The sequence below is a fragment of the Cydia fagiglandana genome, chromosome 16, assembly GCF_963556715.1.
Source record: "Cydia fagiglandana chromosome 16, ilCydFagi1.1, whole genome shotgun sequence".
NCBI lineage: Eukaryota > Metazoa > Arthropoda > Insecta > Lepidoptera > Tortricidae > Cydia > Cydia fagiglandana.
The window spans coordinates 5,319,960-5,341,844 of NC_085947.1; the positions used below are offsets into that span (position 1 = coordinate 5,319,960).

At 42.1% G+C, this 21,885-nt stretch overlaps 2 protein-coding genes across 2 annotated transcripts in view; one reads left to right on the forward strand and one right to left on the reverse strand.

Moving 5' to 3' along the window:
• Positions 1-1,932: 1,932 nt before the first annotated feature.
• LOC134671790 (ubiquitin carboxyl-terminal hydrolase 14) lies at positions 1,933-15,055 on the reverse strand. The gene is made up of 12 exons (XM_063529619.1): positions 14,920-15,055; positions 14,224-14,402; positions 11,512-11,619; positions 10,206-10,320; positions 9,517-9,692; positions 8,556-8,641; positions 7,789-7,945; positions 6,195-6,260; positions 5,569-5,751; positions 4,660-4,771; positions 3,637-3,816; positions 1,933-2,491 (listed from the first exon to the last, which is right to left on the reverse strand). Exons 1-12 carry the CDS (start codon positions 14,933-14,935, stop codon positions 2,361-2,363), a joined length of 1,509 nt encoding a protein of 502 aa, XP_063385689.1. The 5' UTR covers positions 14,936-15,055; the 3' UTR covers positions 1,933-2,360.
• A 2,665-nt stretch (positions 15,056-17,720) lies between these two features.
• The window catches only part of LOC134671792 (ras-related protein Rab-23), a 61,359-nt gene continuing 57,194 nt past the window's right edge, over positions 17,721-21,885 (forward strand). Inside the window, exon 1 of the mRNA XM_063529621.1 lies at positions 17,721-18,046. The gene's annotated coding sequence lies outside the window, so the exon portion shown is untranslated. The remainder of the gene's footprint in view (positions 18,047-21,885) is intronic.

A 21,885-nucleotide genomic window follows, 5' to 3' on the forward strand; every position in this document is an offset into this window, starting at 1 on the left:
CACCTCGTCCCGCGGACCAATTTCTTGGTCGAATGTGTATTTGCGTCTCGCATTTTGTTACCACTGCCAAGATTCATCACTTTATAAAACAAAATCCCCCGCCGAGTCTGCTTGTATGTTGGTATGTATGTTCGCGATAAACTCTTGACTACTGTATGGATTTTTAATGCAGTTTTCACCTATGAATCCTATTTCTTGAGCAAGGTTTAGGTGCATTATTTGTTCAAGTTTACCCGTGCGAAGCCGGGGCGGTTCGTTAGTCGACTATATGTGTAAAGTCTACGATAATATCGCGCCCCTAATAAAAATCGAAATAAAAATAATAGAAAAATATTTCTCGATCAATATTTATTTTATAAGTCTTATAAAATTCAATAGTTAACTACATTGTATAAAGAGAAATCAGACGACATTTTATTGAGAAACTATAAAAACAAAATGCCTTAAGCAGTTAACAGCGCATTCAAAATGCCATTTACAATAAATTAACGATCACAGAGGGCCTACCGCGAACCACGTTCGACGTGTTGCCTCTCTGTCGCACTTGTAAATTCGTACGTAAGTGTGACAGGGAGGCAACACGTCGAACGTGGTTCGCGGTAAGCCCTCTGGTGCCGTTGGCCCGAAGTACCACGTCATGTACTCAATTTTTTTTAATATAAAATATAATCCGGCCAACCAACCACGTTAGTATACATAGTACTAGATGTAGTGAATGGCCATTTTCATTAAACTTGTACTTTAATGCGCGACTTAAGTCGTGTTTCAGTACCTAACGTCTAATCGTTACAATCCTGACAAAATGTATAGGATTTGACATTAACCGTCAGTTTTGTAACGATTGCTAACCGGCCGTTAAAGGTGCACAGTTAAGTGAAAATGCTCGAATAATCCTTTACCATCGTATTTTCACGAAAACGCGCGAATGTGTTATGCTATTTTAGTCAGTCTCAGTACTAAAAGTACTGAGGTTAACTGAAGTAGCATGGCAATTACGAACGTTTCCGAGAAAATACGATGGCAATGGATATATCACTCCATCTGTAACTAGATATATGGATATAGCAGAGATAATAGTAGAAAACATATTCGCATTCCTTTTACAGGGCGTTCAGCACCAAAATATATGTCACCGCTGGGGCCCATTTCTCGAAAGATATTAGACTAATATTATTAGTCCACGAACTGTCAAATCGTATGGGTTGCCATGGCAACACACTAATAATATTAGTCTAATACCGTTTGAGAAATGGGCCCCTGGTTGGCCTGACTATAGTTGAAGTCCAGGGATAAACATTTGGTTGAACATACAGTTTTAGCTACAATATTACACCTTATTATCAGAAAATAAGGTATAATTTTGTGTGGACAGTCAGTTAGCTTACACTAAATTCTAATACTTCACAATGAAGAGTAAATGTTATTAAAAATTTGTGCTACATCAGTATAATGGTATAGTTACAATCAGTGTTTGTATATTAATATTACGGGTAAAATCCATTTCCAAAATCAGACTTTTTATGGATACATCAACATAAAGAGTAGATATTACTCTTTGATTGTAGAAATGCCAAATAAATACCTATACTATATAGTATAACATATGAGAGCGAAGAGAATTTTCGATGTTGAAGAGTTATTTATTGACGTATTATTTTCTTACTTGGACACGAAATCATATTCTTTATCATACGTCAACTAATTCGGATCATAATTTAAACAGATTTTGAGAATGTAACTTACACGCAAAACAGTCACGTTATCTTTTTATAAAGTGTTCGAAATAAATACGAAGGAGCTGTCCATAAATTAGGTACGTCATCGATTTTTGACCCCCCCTCCCTAAAATCATCCAAAAATCATGCTCCGAATGACCCCGTTTCCTCCTGTGTGCTACCATCATCCGATGTCCAGACCCCCCCCCCCCCCCTAATTTTAAATGACGTATTTTATGAATAGCCCCGAATAATTTTAGCGCAGTTATTTGCGCTGTGGGAAATGCAATGTTATATAGTCCAAAAATATCAGAAGTAGGGTCACGCTGAGATTATAGAAAAAAAAAACAAGTATGTTTCCGAAAGTTAAGGATACCGAAGCCAATTTCAAGTTGTATACTTACAACAAAACACAGATAAACAATGTCAGAAGTACCTACTTCTTCTTCGAAGAGCTTCAAATTCCAACACTAGTTCATGTCAGCAGTTAGCAAATCCTGAACAGGCATTGCGACGCACCATTAGAAGTCTGTATACAGCAGTAAACTGCTTTAGGCTGATTATCAATGTTTATAGCTCCCATGTCGTAAGCTATCCAGAACAGAAAGGAGCAATGTGTAATCCTTTATGGTCATTCAGTCCTGCCTACGCCTGCGCAGTGGGTCCGGGCGGCATGGGGTCCTCAGTGACCTCGGTGACCATGGGCGCGTCCTGCGGCTCGGGGATCTCGCAGATCTTGGGCCCGTACAGGAGCAGGTAGGCGCAGTGCCAGTCACCTGAAATTATATACGGTTATTTCTTATCAAACGAAAACCGGTTTTTCCAAACCGTTATCATGGACTTGGCTCATAACCTTTTAATTTCGGTTCCGTTCGTAAAATCGTTTGTTTTAAACCGGTTTCTAGGAGAACATTTTCATAAAGTTCTTGTCAGATTGACTGGTTTAGAACAATAAAAACTGGTTACTTCCTATGCCGGCCGGCCGTTTCGTCGATCGTCGAATAAACCGATTTATTTAGGTGACAGTAAATTCTTAAAACTTTCGCATTCTCATGATATTTCGGAGTAAAATTGAAATAAACCGGTGTTTACCACTATTTTTTAAACCGGTTCCGAGCCTTGTTTCATGAAATGTCCCAGGTGCTGCCCCGCAGCACCCAGGCCACGTAGTGCCTCGGGCCCAGTACTCACCTCCGCCGCTGAGCTTGAGCACCTCCTCCTCGGACACGGGCGTGACGGCGTCGTCGTCACAGCGGAGCCACGTGTTGCCGCGCAGCACCCAGGCCACGTAGTGCCTCGGGCCCAGTACTCACCTCCGCCGCTGAGCTTGAGCACCTCCTCCTCGGACACGGGCGTGACGGCGTCGTCGTCGCAGCGGAGCCACGTGTTGCCGCGCAGCACCCAGGCCCCGTAGTGCCTCGGGCCCAGTACTCACCTCCGCCGCTGAGCTTGAGCACCTCCTCCTCGGACACGGGCGTGACGGCGTCGTCGTCACAGCGGAGCCACGTGTTGCCGCGCAGCACCCAGGCCCCGTAGTGCCTCGGGCCCAGTACTCACCTCCTCCGCTGAGCTTGAGCACCTCCTCCTCGGACACGGGCGTGACGGCGTCGTCGTCACAGCGGAGCCACGTGTTGCCGCGCAGCACCCAGGCCCCGTAGTGCCTCGGGCCCAGTACTCACCTCCGCCGCTGAGCTTGAGCACCTCCTCCTCAGACACGGGCGTGACGGCGTCGTCGTCACAGCGGAGCCACGTGTTGCCGCGCAGCACCCAGGCCCCGTAGTGCCTCGGGCCCAGTACTCACCTCCGCCGCTGAGCTTGAGCACCTCCTCCTCGGACACGGGCGTGACGGCGTCGTCGTCACAGCGGAGCCACGTGTTGCCGCAGCACCCAGGCCACGTAGTGCCTCGGGCCCAGTACTCACCTCCGCCGCTGAGCTTGAGCACCTCCTCCTCGGACACGGGCGTGACGGCGTCGTCGTCGCAGCGGAGCCACGTGTTGCCGCGCAGCACCCAGGCCACGTAGTGACCGCTGGTCGCCGAGCGGCCCTTGTGCGTCAACACGGCTTGGAGACGGTAGTACCCGCTGTTGTTGCTACCTACGTCTGTAAACAAAAAAAATTGAGACTTCAATCCGCATTATGGCTCACGCTTAACGCGCATGACATAGAGTCAGACCAAGTTAAGTCTGCAACGATCCAACGATCTTGATAGCACACGCAGTTCAAGTGTTATTTTATACGTCATAATTTCATAGAAGTTTCTCCTTCTTTTGACCTCAGAAATGCGTGGTTAAAATACTTAAAATCTCTCGCATTCCTCGTGAGCACCTTGTATAATGAAGCCACATGAACATCAGTTGTCGCTCCGCTGATGCGTTGAGGAACGATAGACATCATAATGAAAAAAAAAATTGGAATATATGATTGGAAATACACAAAGTTAAACAAAAAATGTGACGTTTTCAACGAAAAGAAAAACTTTATCCGTTGTCGACCACGTGGTAGGTTTATTAAAATTTTGTAGCTTTATGAATATAAGTAACCATTTGGTGGACCCGGGTATGTCCTTCCTCCTCCAATTGAGGGGGGATTTAAATCTTCTCGGGGCAGAGGTGTACGGTTGGAGCCGGTAAAGGTTTATTTGACGTTCATAAGCGCATTGTAATATGCCTACTTGAATAAACTATTTTTTATCTTTTTTTATCTTATCTTTATCTTAAACTACGTCCAAGACCACCGGTGGACGGGCAGCAGCGTCCCTCAAATTCGGTGTACTCGACTGCGATCGCCAACCCGCCTGCCAAGCGTGGCGATTATGGCATTCACCCCCCATAGGGGGAGGCCTATGTTCAGCAGTGGACGTCTTATGGCTGAGATGATGATGATGATTTGGTGGAAAACGTCACAAATTATCTTGACGAACAAAAGTCTGTTTCACAAACTTACCATCTTCAAACCAATATGGCAATGCTTTCTTAGGTTTGGAGTCCTTTTTGGTGTCGCCGTGGTTCTTATTCTTCGCGTGTAACGATGACTCGACTGACGCGTCTTCTAATTCCTGCAACAGGAATATTCATTTAATTTATTTCCACACTTACTTACAACTATTTTTACAGGTAAACCTAAGACAATAGTGTAACTATTAAAAAACATATCTAAAGTATGTCATTTTGTCTATAACATAATATATACAATTCTCATATTGTGAATTCATTCAAAGAACTTGAGAATATGTCAAGATTTACCACTATTATTTAGTTAGTTTAGCTAATAAAAATAAAATACATATAGCGTTATAAAAACTGATACAAATACTATAAAATCAATATATATTTACTAAGATGACTTAAAACTAACAACCTCATTAAGTTTGAGTCTGTGCGGAAATATAAATCTCACGACATCTCACCAGGGGGAGAGGGGAGGTCAAAAAATCCTCAAGAACCTCTCACGTAATTGTGACAACTAAAATCACTTTAAATCCAACGCAATAAAGTCCGTTTTACCTTGAACTATCGATATTCCTTATCGGTATGAACCTCGCTTGCAACTCCGGTGTACACAGCTCGTACACATCCAATTTGACAGGAATCTTAACGTCTTTAATCTTCTAATATCCGTTGACTACCTAAAATGAATCTAAACCCATCGTAATAAAGTCCGTTTTACCTTGAACTTATTCCTCAACGGCATGAGCCTCGCTTGCAACTCCGTTGACTATCGAAAATGAATCTAAACCCATCGTAATAAAGTCTGTTTCACTTTAAACTTATTCCTCAACGGCATGAGCCTCGCTTGCAACTCCGTCGACTACCTAAAATTAATCTAAACCCATCGTAATAAAGTCCGTTTCACCTTGAACTTATTCCTCATCGGCATGAGCCTCTCCTGCAGCTCCGGCGTGCACAGCTCGTACACATCCAGCTCGACGGGGAACTTGACGTCCTTGAGAATCTTGGCGTAGATGGACTCCTTCTCTTTGAAGTAGAAGCGGATGAACTGCACTGTCAGGTATGCTGGGAGACGGCAGATTTTTGACTGAAACATACATTTAGTGAAATCGCTACAGAAACATAAAACCATATTCTTTCATTTTTTTTTTGGTTCGCTGAGCACTGAACAGGAACTTGACACGTTCTCGTTCAAACCGTTACATTTAATTGAATAATTAACTTATTTTATTAGGTGGGATGATAATTTCCCACCTGTTGCTGAACTTTATTTTAATGCGGTTCAATTTTGAATAATTTCTAAACCCTTATGCCTCCTTATAAAGGGTTAACAGATAAATCAAGAAAACTCCAAGTAAAGTGTCATTCTATGGAACTTGCTAACTATCTAAACAAACCCCCATATTGAGATTGTCTCTGAATGATGAATTTACTAGTGACTTTTGTTTACATAGTTAGCAAGTTCTATAGAATGACACGTTACTGCTTCTTATCGTGAAGATCAGACAAGAAAATGAATATAAAAGTTACCGTTTTTGTGTAGATCGCATCTCTCCCCAGCGTTTCTGATAGTTTTGTGATTTGCTCTGACATTTTCTGTAAAAAAACAAATCATGTAAAAATAAGTTTAATAATATTGTGTGATTATGAAAGACAGTTTGCTGCACTTATAAAAGTGTAACACATGGTAACTGCAGCACCTCTATTAAATTTGACACTTGTAGTAGTGGTCGAAATAAGAGTCCATATCTGCAATATGCATATACATGAATTTCAAAACAAGTAAGTTTTAATTGGTAACTCGGTACAAAGAATCACTCGAATCAAAATGTGTTTAAAATGACTAAATATTTTACTAACAGCTTATGACCATTTGTTTTTTTGTTATTTAAATACACAACAGAGGCTTTTAATTTAAATTTGATGTTACCATTCAAATTATACTCAAAGCCTGCGCAAACAGGCGGAGCGCAGCGCAGATCATCGAAGAGGATTTCTTACACGCAGTGCACACTGACGAAGGAAAATACCCCACCGATACCGTCAGCCAGCGCCGCCAGCGCTCACTGATGTCCTGGCCGCGTAGCCAAGATGCCAATCGCTTACGCTCCGTAGCGATCGAAACGCAACTGTCACTGTTGCACTAATATGGAAGAGTGATAGAGAGACATAAAGCTTTTCGTTGTCGAAGCGATATCGATTGTAACCTTGGCTAGGCCGGCTGTTATAACATTACTCACAGAGCGCAGCCCCGACTGCAGGTACTTGACGTCCTGTGAGATGAAGCAGGACAGCTGCAGGAACGTCTCGCGCGCCTTGGTGGGGGTCTCCTCGGCCTCCGAGCACACTAGCTCCACGTCCAGAGTGCCGCCGAAGTACTGCTCCACCACTGATGTCCTGTTATAACATTACTCACAGAGCGCAGCCCCGACTGCAGGTACTTGACGTCCTGTGAGATGAAGCAGGACAGCTGCAGGAAGGTCTCACGCTCCTTGGTGGGAGTCTCCTCGGCCTCCGAGCACACTAGCTCCACGTCCAGAGTGCCGCCGAAGTACTGCTCGACCACTGATGCCCTGTTAAGTATAACATTACTCACAGAGCGCAGCCCCGACTGCAGGTACTTGACGTCCTGGGAGATGAAGCAGGACAGCTGCAGGAAGGTCTCGCGCGCCTTGGTGGGGGTCTCCTCGGCCTCCGAGCACACTAGCTCCACGTCCAGAGTGCCGCCGAAGTACTGCTCCACCACTGATGCCCTGTTATAACATTACTCACAGAGCGCAACCCCGACTGCAGGTACTTGACGTCCTGGGAGATGAAGCAGGACAGCTGCAGGAAGGTCTCGCGCGCCTTGGTGGGGGTCTCCTCGGCCTCCGAGCACACTAGCTCCACGTCCAGAGTGCCGCCGAAGTACTGCTCCACCACTGATGCCCTGTTATAACATTACTCACAGAGCGCAACCCCGACTGCAGGTACTTGACGTCCTGGGAGATGAAGCAGGACAGCTGCAGGAAGGTCTCGCGCGCCTTGGTGGGGGTCTCCTCGGCCTCCGAGCACACTAGCTCCACGTCCAGAGTGCCGCCGAAGTACTGCTCCACCACTGATGCCCTGTTATAACATTACTCACAGAGCGCAGCCCCGACTGCAGGTACTTGACGTCCTGTGAGATGAAGCAGGACAGCTGCAGGAAGGTCTCGCGCGCCTTGGTGGGGGTCTCCTCGGCCTCCGAGCACACTAGCTCCACGTCCAGAGTGCCGCCGAAGTACTGCTCTACTATTGATGCCCTGTTATAATGAACATGTTCTTTAGTTAGCATTATACATATGTAGAAGGGTTCCTGTGAATTTATCTTTACTCCTCTAGGGTACTTACGAGATTTTTTTTTAAAGTGTAATTTTAGTCAATTCTGGCTCAACATATTTCTTAAATCCGTTTTGAGTATTTCAACATTTGTAGATCGATATTTGACTACGAGTAAAATTACCCGTTGGACCTGTTTTTAAATAATTTTATAATGAATATAATGATGTGATCTTTTATTTTCAAAACCTTTGGAAAAAAAGTAAGTCAATTATTTGTTGCTCATCCAGTTAGAGTAAGAGTCGGTTGCATCAAACTGTATGTCATCGTTAAAGAGTTCGCTTTGATTGTATGGAAAGTTTCATAGTAAACCGCCGCGGCGCGCCGGGTGACGTTGATCAGTCTGTCAAGTGCGGATGGTACAACCGGCATTAAGGGCCAGTTGCACTAACCACATTTGACAGACTGGGCAACGTCAGCCAGCGCGCCCCGGCGCCTTACTATGAAACTTTCCATACATAAAAATTTTGCGAACTCTTTAACGATACGAACAGTTTGGTGCAACCGACCCTAAGACTCGTATAAAATACGGACCTGTCGGCGTTAACCGGCGGCGGCGGGGACACTGGCAGACGCTGCTGCAGCGCGCGCACTATCTCCGTCCAGCACTCGGAGGCATCCTGGATTAATACAATTTATTAAGTTACTTTGGTTGAAAAAAGTAAGTAAAAAAAGCCTGGGTTCTCACCAAAGACATATTATTTAAATTTAACGTTGACCAGCGGGCACATGAGAGAAAAATGGTGACGTCAAGGTCACATTGAGAGACCGTAAAACGAATGAGACAGCAGAGCAAGGTCACGGATGTTGTAAAATGCGTAGCTAATTTGAAGTGGGAACGGGCTGGTCGTATAGCACGAAAGAACGATTCGTGGAGTAAACGACTACGGTTCGGATGGGATCCGGATCGGACGTAGTACAACTGACCTGCTGCGCTAGGTGTCCGCCGGGAGCCCGCTCGGCGAAGCGCGGCGCGGTGTTGTGCAGCGCGCGCAGCATGCGCGCCGCCGCGCTCGCGCATGCGCCTGCGCCGCCGCCCTCCAGCGCCGCCACCGTGTCGGACACTGACCTGCTGCGCTAGGTGTCCGCCGGGAGCCCGCTCGGCGAAGCGCGGCGCGGTGTTGTGCAGCGCGCGCAGCATGCGCGCCGCCGCGCTCGCGCATGCGCCTGCGCCGCCGCCCTCCAGCGCCGCCACCGTGTCGGACACTGACCTGCTGCGCTAGGTGTCCGCCGGGAGCCCGCTCGGCGAAGCGCGGCGCGGTGTTGTGCAGCGCGCGCAGCATGCGCGCCGCCGCGCTCGCGCATGCGCCTGCGCCGCCGCCCTCCAGCGCCGCCACCGTGTCGGACACTGACCTGCTGCGCTAGGTGTCCGCCGGGAGCCCGCTCGGCGAAGCGCGGCGCGGTGTTGTGCAGCGCGCGCAGCATGCGCGCCGCCGCGCTCGCGCATGCGCCTGCGCCGCCGCCCTCCAGCGCCGCCACCGTGTCGGACACTGACCTGCTGCGCTAGGTGTCCGCCGGGAGCCCGCTCGGCGAAGCGCGGCGCGGTGTTGTGCAGCGCGCGCAGCATGCGCGCCGCCGCGCTCGCGCATGCGCCTGCGCCGCCGCCCTCCAGCGCCGCCACCGTGTCGGACAGCGCCGCCGTCAGCTCGCCCGCCGTGCCGCCGCCGCTGTCTACAAACAAATCACCTTTGTCAGGCCTGCGTTGATCAATTAATCCCTACAAACCGCAATATCGAACACGGCATACATGTGGTTACATGCAAAATTAACGAAGCTTCAAAAACGCCTCGAACTTTGAGGATTTTGACAAAGTGGTGAGACGTGAGGGGTTCAATTTAACACACTACCAAAACTGTATCTAATTTTTTGCACAACGAAGAGCCACTTGTTAAAGAGTTACATATCACCCTATGCTTTTAAAAAAAAAAATCTTTTTAATCCACCTCAAAAGCCAACATTTGGTCAGTACTTAACTACTTATAGATAGTTCTGTTGCTATGTTGGAACATACACCTATATACATAAACTACTAAAATCACAACCATGCCTGTTATTGAACAAAAAAGTAGTGTATTCCAAAGCTACCAATCAATTAGGCAATGTTATGCTTCATATCTTATTTATTTTTATCATACATTGACTTTCCAAAGTTTCCAAGCACAAACAAAAGGTCAATAAACTCACTTTTGTTATAATTGAGGAGTGCGTTCCTCAGTTCTGGAACAGTCTTGAGGCACTGCACGGTGGCATTCATGTAGCAAGTGTTGCCCAAGTTTATCAGTCCCTCGGGGAGGTCCAGCTACAAAGATAAAAAATATTTGTTTTATCAAAATAATATTTCAACAAAGCTTTTTAAATTATATTTTAAAATATCACAGAGACCTCATAATGACATCTAAGACACATCATTGCATTACTTTTTCAACATGGTCAATTGATAATTTTCTTCCAATGGGATTGACCAAAGGTTTGCATAGATGACGCCATCATAGCTTGGCCCTTTTTCTATAAGATTTGGCGTAAAGGGCTGACATCCAGGACAAAATTCCATTAAACAACAAAAATTGGACACAATTCTAGGGATTAACAGGGCAAGCTATGCTGGCGCCATCTGCTAAATACTTCGACCTGCCAACCCCATTAATTACCATATACCTATAGCTATGGTAGTTGTAGATGTAGTGTAGGGTATAGCTATAGTGGGTTTACTAGTCAATATACAGTGTGGAAAGATAAGTCGGGCCCTGGAGGGAAACTACCTTAAATCCTTAAGCTAGCTCATTTTACTTAAAGGAGACATTCCTTTATTTTTAAAAAGAAACTAAACTGCATTCAAAGATTTTCTAAAACTTGCTTGCCTCGCCCGGGACTCGAACCGACTAAAAATTCCAAAAAATAAACACTCGCAATTTTATTCGACTAGTCGATGCAGTTAATGTTAATGATAACATTTCTCCAAGAAACATTAGGTCTTACACTCATCTGTCATACAAATTATCCATAAAATCTAATATTTAGTACTCAAGATTTTTTTAGACAAGCCAAATTGAAGAAAAACAAGAAAAATGTTTGAATGCAGTTTTGTTTCTTTTTAACACCTCTCCTTTAAGTAAAAGTAGAAAGAGAGAGAGAAACAAGATGCGACATGCAGGTTCTGTCAGGAGTCAGAGGAGACTGCAATACACATTCTCTGCTCTTGTGGACCACTAATGTCAAAAAGAAGTACCTACTAACTAGGGCGACACGTAGTGCAACCCTATGAGGTACAGAACATTACGGCCCAAAGAATCTGGAACTTTCTGGATGCAACGGGCATTAGTAATGAACTTTAAAGGGCCGTCACAATAGATCAATGCTGGTCGATGCGACACTCAAAGGCCCACAACACCACAATAATAATAAATAAGTAAAATGAGCCAGCTTAAGGATTTAAGGTAGTTTCCCTCCAGGGCTCGACTTATCTTTCCACACTGTATAGGCAAATACTTACAGCGGTAGCCAGCTCCGACTCATTCATGTCCTCCACGAACTTGGTCTGTTCCACCGGGGCTGCAGGCACGTCCTCCTCCTTGCTGCCCATCACTAGAACTATGGCATTCTGCAAATAATGGGTCATCCATTAATTACGTCACACGAATTTCTAGGGTTTTTGACCCCTCCCCCCCTCCTTGTCACACTTGGTCACATTTGGCAAACCCCTCCCCCCTAGTGTAACGTCACATTTTTTCTACGAGATCGCCAAATCGAATTAAGTAACTACCTAAGTATTATTAATATTTTATCAAAATATTTTTGACGATATAAATATTAGTAATTTTTAGTGTCCGACCGAAACATGTTTTTTTGCCGAAACCGAAACCGAATGTTCGGCTTTGGCTCTAGTTTCGGCCGAAACCGAAACCGAAACTTTTGTAGACTTGTTAAAATCGTTGAAAAAATGTCATAAAACCCCTTTTATACACATATTATGGGGCTGTCAACACCCAATATCCTTGAAATTGATGTTACTTAAGCAGTTTTTTAAGAAAATTACTAGAGTTAGACCAAGATAATTCTGCAACAATTTTGATAACACACGCAGTGCAAGTGTTATTTTAAACGTCAAAACTTCTATGAAATTATGACGTATAAATAACATTTGCACTAGTTGCACTGCGTATTATGCTATCAAAATCATTGCAGAATTTTCTTGGTCTAACTCTATCACTCATTCACCAGTCAAGTTAACATGTAGATACAGGGTCAACCAAAAAACCAACCAAAAACGCGAGCGCGAAATTTTTTGTTGACAATATCGCAAGGCCGGGTACCAACCTTCACCTGGGTCTAGAAGTCCGAAGTGAGGCGAACTTTCTTGCCAAGTCAAAGCCGTGCTTCAGGCTTCAAGATAAGTAGTTGAGCACAGACTCCAACCAATGTCCATTGTATTAAAAAGCGAGACCGCAGGCCGAGCATGGCGCAGGGAGGCCAAAGGCTAAGCTGAAGTAGAGGACATGTGGAACACAAACCAATAGTAAATTGAGGTAAAATCACTCATTCACTCCGAAACAATTAGACAGTGTGCGCGTTATAGGTATTGACAGCCTCTTAAGACTGCGTCGACCGTCCAGTGGCGCCCTCATTAGTGGAATTGTGTTTTATAATAAACCAATTAATTACTGTACCTATACATGAATCAGTATAATATGTAGGTATTAATATTGTTGTCCTACTTATTCTACAACTTTTGGTCTTATTCCGAAGTACCATTTCGTAAGTTTCGGCCCGGCCGAAAGGTTCGGCCGTTTTTTGGCCGAAACCGAAACTACAGCCGAAACATGATATTTAGGCCGAAACTGGCCGTAACCGAAACCGAACCTTCGGTCGGACACTAGTAATTTTATAACCCAAAACTGGTTAGGAAAGAAAATTAAACGAATAAAAACTATTATCGTTTTAAAAACTTGTTATTTAAATGTACAGCAAATAAAATAATTTAAATAAATTTTCGGTTACTGATGAAGTTAAAGTGACGTCACAAAGTTTGTGTCTCCCCCCTCCCCCATGTCACAATATGTCACATTTTCTTAACCCCCTCCCCCCTAAACGTGTGATGTTATTAATGGATGACCCCTAATAATGAGGGTTAAATCATATTCATTTTTACTGCAGACCATCCTTGAAATTTTAAAAAGTTATGGATCACCTTTTCATGTCAATTATATGCAGTGAAAACTGAATATAGCTACACTCAAGGGACCGGTCGTTTTTTGACGCTATAGAGAGTTTTCGTTATAAGAGATTAAAGTAAAGCAACTATAGCCAACAAATTTTGACATTATAGGGAGTGAATCGTTATATTGAGTGACATTATATGGAGTTTACATTGTAATTGAAATTTTTTAAGATGATTATATATAATGAATTTTATTGCATCAAACAGAATTGTGTTACAGCATACTACATCATACTACAAATTTACAAAACACAATTGGATTTGTTCAATAGTAGATTGTTAAGCAAGGGTGGAAAGTGAACCATTTCACCCATTTCGTTCGAGCGCCAATAGTTCGAGGGTGAGATGGTTACGTTTACCCCAGTTAAACACTCTACTTTTAATTTCGACTATGAGGAAAGTCAAACACGAGAAATGTAGGTTTATTATTGGTAAGTGTATTTTTTTAGAACAAATTAATAACAGAACATAGGTAAACCACATAACTATAAGTCACTTGAATCACTTGAAAATGTAAACGGCGCCAATTTCAGTCATGCGGAAGCTAATATGAGAGCTTTTAACTGAATAATATGGCGTACATTGCTGTTAGCCATTGATCAAAGTAAAAATTAAAAAAAAAAATACTTTCCACCCTAGGGTGGAAAATGCAATTTTCCACCCGGTTATTATTATTAGCCTATGAAAGGTGAACTTTCCGAACAGGCAAGATGAAAAATATTTTATGTATACTCTGCTGAAGGTACCATTACATTGGCATGTAAGAATAAAGGCCGAGCCACACCGGCTTGCGTGTGCGTGACGTGCGCGGGTGCGTGCGCTAAAATTTTCGAGCTGCACACGTCACGCAAGCGGTGTGCCGTCTCTCATAAGGATCTGTATACTACAACGCCGCACGCGCACGTGCACGTCACGCACACGCAGCCGGTGTGCACAGGCCTAAAATGCCCAGAAAGTGTTCAGACTGGTATAAACTCAACCACTCACATTAACAAGCTTAAAGTTGCCCCACTCTTCATCCCGCAGTGTGACCCCCTTGCACACAACCTTCTGCCTCTCGGGCTGCACCCCCGTCAAAGCAAATATTTGGGCCTTGAACAGCACAGGGTCGTCATCTGTGTTCACCTCCACGCCCGGAAACATCTCCTTGCCCCATTTGACTTTTACTGCAATTACAAATAAATTCAATTGAGAATTTTGACATTCATACTAAAACTGTGGTTCTAAAACAATATGATAAAATGCTCTATAACTGATAATCATCAGCAAAGTTCCATTATAAATCCAAATAAAATAATAATTTGCTGTTGTACATTTTAGTAACTTTATTTTGGAAGTTGACCTACATTTGAAGGTAATTTTTATGACAAAGAACTATGGAATGAAACTTCAAAATATTGCAACACGAAAGTAATTAAATAAATAAAGAAAATTGTAATGCCGGTCGTACACCGAGTAAGGTCCTTGTTGACCATTTTAGGCCACCATGACACAGCAAATGCGTTTCATTGTTAGAGACAAGTTTATGGCTAGATGTTCATAAATTATGACCCTGATAAAATGAATAACGAGCCCAGAACACTGCAATTATCACAAAAATACAATTTTGATGTCAATTTAACGATTATAACCTCACTGATTTTCTAATACTACAACAGGAGATCACATCTAAGATTGACTTACCTGAGTATTTAGGCATTTTATCAGTTACTTTATAATAAAAGCCAGATAAGTGTTAATAATACACAAAACTTTTACAATAAATAAGGATTGAAAGTCACGATACTACTACACCCGCTGTCGACCACAGATATGCAAAGTTTATGAATGGCAGACATAACTGTCAAATAAAATGTCATTGGTATATTTTTAATGCAGATGTGAATAGTTTTCCATTTCATAATGTAATTAATTATTTTAACAGATTATTGTAACAATAAAAATCTGGCCGTAAAATCTAGATTAAAAAACCCTATTTAGAACCATAGACAAATAATTGATTAAATAAATCATAGACAAAGGTTAAGAAATGAGGTTTTAACGGTTTTAACATTAATCTACAGTTGCCTCCAGAAACTCGCGAACTAAATTGACATGAGTTTGACAAATAAAATGATACCAGGAATAGCAAAGAAAAAATAGTCAGGGGTATATGTCGATAAAATGATATCGATAAGTAAGATGCACTTACTACCCATGTGATAATTAATTATAAAGGGGTCACAAACGATTTCGACTTGTATTATGAATGTGACGAGAAAAGTGGTTGATTCGATTGTAAGATTGTGACGTTACCAATCAAATCAGGAGGTGCGGATGTGAAACTGACAAATTTCAATGTTAAGACGAAACAGGAGCTGATTTTAGGTAAATATACACATCTCGCTAACGGAAGCGGCTCCTATAACTAGTGCGATAAGAACAAGGCGAAAAATCCTTCTTAAAAATCTCTAAAATCGAGGTTTTGTACTCGAGTGTTTCCTCCTCCAAAACTTAACCAATCGTAACCAAATTTGGAAATCTAAATGATTATGAAATTATCTGTACCGGACCGTTTTACTTTTTTGGCTAATTGATATCCGTTTTGAATACTACGTCTCTCATTGCGGCATAGTCAAAGAGTCCATTTTTGAAAGGCTCTAGCGCCTTAAAAAACAAAAATATCAAAAAAAAGCAAAACGGTCCGACAAATCATTGCGACATAGCATCAAAACCCACGGAGGAAACAGTCGAGTACGTATGTATGGAGATATGACCACTCCTGTTGGCTCTTAATATGCAGGTTTGGGGGCAAGTTGTTTATATCAAGAGCTCGCGGTTGTCGCCGTAAATCTAAAATTGGTGATTTAATTTTATACAATGTGACCGGTAGATGAGATTGGTCGATAATTAAAGTTAGACCAAGAAAAGTCTGCAGCGATTTTGATAGCCCACGCAGTGCAACTGTTATTTAATACGTCATAATTTCATAGAATTTTGACGTATAAAATAATACTTACACTGCGTGTGCTATTAAAATCGCTGCAGACTTTTTTGGTCTAACTGTATTTTAATTCTGACCTAATTTTATTTTCCCTTCTGGGTCGGCCTTATTTGTATTTTGAGCCAAAATCACTGTTTCTATGTTATCACCTACAACTTATTGTTACTCTAGCTGTAAGTTTTCCTAACAAATAAAATAAAATAAATATAATAAAATATTTATTTAGTTACCTACAATATGTTTATCCAGTATTTATTACTATAAAATTGCACAATTTTCGAAATACCAAGTAACATTTGTAAAATAATTTAAATTACTTAAAGATACATTTTAATTGACCGCGCAACAGTAGCGCCGCTAGCGGTGGATTCTCGCGATATTCTCTAATTCAAACTTTTTTGAAAATATCGATACGAACAGCACTGGCCAAACTGTGGTATCATTTGTGCATATTGACCTGTCAATTTAGTTCGCGAGTTTCTGGAGGCAACCTTAGGATCCTACCTTCTATGGGTTTTAACCAAGTTTTAATTTAGTTTCGCAGGAATTAACGCATATCCGCGAATTCGACTCCACATTCGCGCACGAGTGTTGAGGGGCCTAAAGAGTACCTATAGAGTACGATAACTACCCCCAGCAACACACTTGACCTTGTTCAACCTGTGTTTGGCATTGGCACTGTTGGCTTAGCACGGAGCGCCGTGGCTTGGCTGCGACTGTATCTCGCGCGCGAAATAAACTACCCACATTTTCTACTTAACTATTTCCTACCTATGCCTGCCATACCTATACAGTTAGAAAATGACGGTCGCGCAGGCAAGATACTGTCACGTCGCAGGGTACTTCCTCGGCTACTAGTTAAAGACGTTAAAGTTAATTGCATAAGTTTAGTACTTACAGCCCAGGCGAAAGGAAATCTTATAATCACAATTTTAAGCGCAAATTGTTTGGATTCTGTGTGCTTACTGCTTAGGCTTACAGAAGACTACCTACTCTACCTAGCAAATAATACCGACCCGACTGTTTCATGATGAACCCAGCACGCTTTTAAAGTTTAGGTAGACTAATCTAATTACGATATTCTAAATGTAAGTATATACCTACATAATACATTACCATTTTGCATTCCATTATTCCCATTATTGCCTTATTGAATTATTGCCTCTACCGAACCTAGTGACTTGAAGAGCCAGCTTTTTAAAACTTAACTCCCCTAAAGGCTCCTCTTCACGTTGGGCCAACGCCAACGCCAACGAGGGACGCAGCCCTGCGGTAGAATGAGATAGCAATATCACTTGCTCCCTCTAACGCATAAATGCGTCCCTCGTTGGCGTTGGGGTTGGCCCAACGTGAAGAGGAGCCTTAAAGCACACCTAAAGTTAACATTTAACATAGGTACCTATAAGTAACATGGACAAGTACCTAGCTCAAAACATGAGCTCTCCATTAAATAATTCATACCTATTTCAGCCTAGAAAAAGTTAGTGTCTCTTTATCAGGGTTCCATCTCCAAGAGCCTCTAGCATGCTTTCAAGGGGTTCTCACTTTTCACGTGTGACGGCGGAGGTCTCGCCTCTCGTTCGATGAACTTTCCACCCGAGGCTGCGCCCGCGCGCCCCATCAGTCCCATCACCAGTCTCCACACAACCGCCGTTTCGAGCGCACGTCTATCGCCAACACATTCGGTTTTTCGCGGTTTTCCAATAATCCCAACGCAGTGAGTGCCTGAAGCTATTCAGTGAAGTGAAATCTGCTATACCGTGTTGTTTATTAGATGTCCAAGATTGTTGTTGGATAACTTATGTGCGGATTCGACGGGAGCTTAATGTAAGTTCTCAAGCTTTGTTCGATTTAAATGAAGTAGGTATGTGAGCTTTTGCGACGTATATAATAGTTAACGGAATTATTGCTAATGAACTGTTGATTAAAAACGCTCGAGAGATTTCTAGTATATAAGATATAAGTCAATGCTGTAGGACAGGTCCCTAATAGTGTACCTACAGTGCAACCTTGGTAATGTATTTAATTTTACCTGACCAATAATAGATAAGTGCGTAAGGTGTATTCGGGTAATACCGAATGTCGGATAATTCCGAAATTCAGATGAAAATGACCCTTAATTCCATGATAATAAAAGTCTCATTTCGGAATTATCCGACAGTTTTCGACATTACCCGAGTAAACCCTACTGGATAAATTCGTTTTCTTAAGTAGGTACAGTCGCCATCAGATATATCGGAGCGGCCAAGGTGTTCACAATATCTGAACATGCACTCTAACGCCTTGACAATAGAGGCGTGCTCAGATATTTGTGAGCACCTAGGCCGCTCCGATATATATGATGGCGACTGTACCTAATAGGTATCTACTTCATTTAAGTCGGAGCCTTAATTAACTTCAATATAGGCTTCCGAATCAGGGCTGCCAGATCGTATAATAGGCTACGAAATTCGTATAATGAAATTATTTTCGTATACATGTCGTATAGTTGGTCTATCGGTATAATTGGATACGAAAAAAACATCGATGTTAAACTACTGTCAATGCTTCAAAAAACAGTGTGCCAATACTGTTATACGATTTAATGGAACGGCAACTACTTAAATACACGTCAACGCGGGCTATAACCGCGAAAATCCAAGTGCGCAAATTGCGGGCATCTTTCTCTGTCACTCTTATTACGCTGTCATTGGAGTAAAAGAGAAAGATTCCCGCAATTTGGGGGCTTACCGCAAAAACCGAAATTCACCAGTTATTAAAAAATCGATTTAAAATAAATTTTCTTTTTGTACTCGTATAATGCAATCGAATTTCGTATAATTGCGGGCACAGGATCGCATAATCAAGATTTATGTACTGGCAGCCCTGTTCCGAATTTTTGTCATTAAGTAAACACTTTCACTTGGCTATTTTATGTGCCAAGTGGAGTAGGTAATGTATCGCATCGACGAATGCATTAAAATTTTATTAATTCTAATTAATAAAGTTATCCATTTATCGAACCGAAAGTGCACTTGATTATGTCAGTAGGTACCTATTTTTTGAGTGAAATTATTAGAATGTGAATGCTACCTAGGTATAATTAATAACAACTTTCATTAACGCAAGGTGAGACGTTTATTACTATTTAAAACGCTTTCCATTCCTACATATAATTTTTTTTTCTATCGTAGAGGTTTCCATGAAATTCACATCCTTCGCGTTCTATATCAGCTAAGTATCCAGTTGTCCAGTTATCTTTATTCAATTATCACTGACAAAATATTAAAAACTTACATAAATTACTAAAATGTACTCTAAGATGTCCATGTAATAAAATGTCATAACTATTAAATTATAGTCAATAGGTAAGTACCGTAAAACGGGGTGAGTAGGTTTCGCGGGGAGAGGTGGGTTATGAATGGGAAGAGAAGGTTTGAGAGGGGGGTGAGAAGGGATTTTAAGGCTACTGCTACAAAAATAATGTATTCCAATTTAAAATGGAGCTATAGTAATACGCATAATAAAAAAAATCGATCCAACAATCTTCCAAAATCTCCTTTGTATGAAAACCCCTCTCACCCCAAATACGAGGCACTACTGGGTGAAGTGGGTTTTCCTCTTTATCGTCAAATTTATGAAATGGAACTACCCAAAATAAAAAAAAATTAAAATACAAACGTCCGGAACACTTATTATATAAGTACACCATTCAGTTTTCATATGTAAAAATAAAATGTTATCGAGGTTTGAATTTCAGTTTTGACCCTACTCACCCCATTTTACGGTATTACCTTTTATGTTATAATTTATTATTAGAAAATTTAGTCTTGTAAACTGGGACAATAGACCAATAGTACAGTCATCAGAAATAGTATCTTACACAACTAGGGCCGCAAAAATATGTGACACGTTCTTATTTGGAGCGCAATAAGAGCGCGTCATATATTTTTGCGGCCCTAGTTGTGTAAGATACTATTGCTGATGACTGTACATTACGATACCAGTGCGAAAAATAGGAAATTCGCAACGAGTGGCGATAAATTAAAACACGACCGAAGGGTGTTTTAAATCGACACTATTTCCTACGGGTTAATACTTCGTGGTAACTTATAAAAATATGCTTTTATAGTGATTTAGGTTTGCCTGTCGTCAATGTGAAGCCAAATTCGTAGTCTAATATCCACTTTACACAAGTATTACACATACACAGAGCTACATGAATTTTATGAACACTCCACTATTAGGTACTAAACAGGTGCGAAATTCCGGATAGAATATCGATCGAACGCCGGCGATTTATCGACCGGATCTACTGCCCTAATGCTGATGGAAAAAGTACCTAAGAGGTACTTATTTGTGTAATAAATTCCTACAAAGACACATAATATATCTATTGTAGGAACTTTTAATCAAGTGTTATTGTAAAAGCTGTAGATACGGAGATACTGTTTCAATCGCGCGGTGGTAAAAAGTGACATTTATTTGATCACATGGATAATCCAAAATAAATATTATTTACTTGTTTAGTGCTTACAAGTTTTTCCCAAAGCTAGAACGTTCTGACGCTTAAAACCACCACAGGAATATATTGTCCATCTTGTTCGCACTATTATTAGTAGTAAAGGACGAGCTTATCCCGCGATAAACACGACGTCGCAGCGTCCGTGTTTACGCGATTAGAATGCAAAAAGCGTCATTACGCGACCCTGTGTTTACGCCAGCAGCATAGCAAAGAGATAAAAGTACGCTATTTCAAAGAAGTCGGCATGGTATGCACGAAGTGCTCGGAACTCGGAACGCTCAGGATCGCAACTCAATTACAATCAACAGGATATCACGTTCGTTATAAGTACCTATCTTAGATAGCTTATAGCTTAGTATCGATTCTATCGCTGGCTAACCGAGCATTAGCAGATCTCTGTTTCAGCGTGGGCAAAAATGCTTTCGTATATGTCCGGAGGTTTTCCTCTACAGCTACAGGTCGGAACTCTAAACCTATTCTCGTGAAATTTTGTGAGCAGGTTTGATGACTTAATAGTTTTTTTCTTGATTCAGTTTTTAGAGTTTTTTTTTTCAAAATGGCGAAGCCATAGATTTAAAGCTGGGGCAGGCGTGGCTCACTCCGCGATTTCGTCGCTTTGCTGCAGGTAGCTAAAACTCCATCCGCTCGACCCCAATTTTGGGTTTGCCATAAGCCGCGCGTGGCGCTGTCGCCACCTAGCGGCCATATCTGTGCTGATCGTGACAGACGCGTTTTGTTAGAGAGTGAGTCTTCTGTACCTAGTACTATTATTTATTCTGTGGCTGGGGGCACGCTTAGCTGATCTATTCTTCTAGGATTTACGGTGTAGGATCGATAGAAAACCCTATATGATGATTTGCAATATTTAATTGACTTGCCTGCCTACCTACTTGTATCTTTTGACTGCGCTAACAGTTTCAGCGGTCGGAATGCATAATGTCCAAGGATCTACCTGCGCGGCACGGCCGCTAATGATAAGGCCCAGATAACTTCACCAAACATACCTGAATTACGCGTTCCTCGCCAGTTTAATTTAACCTCTAGCTCAGTAACAACCATGTGTGATCTGAGAACAGATTTATACTGGTTTTCTGAAAGCAGCAGTTCCGGTAAGCATTGTAAATGGTCTTGGTCCCGTTCCGAAGAACAACGTTATTAGCCT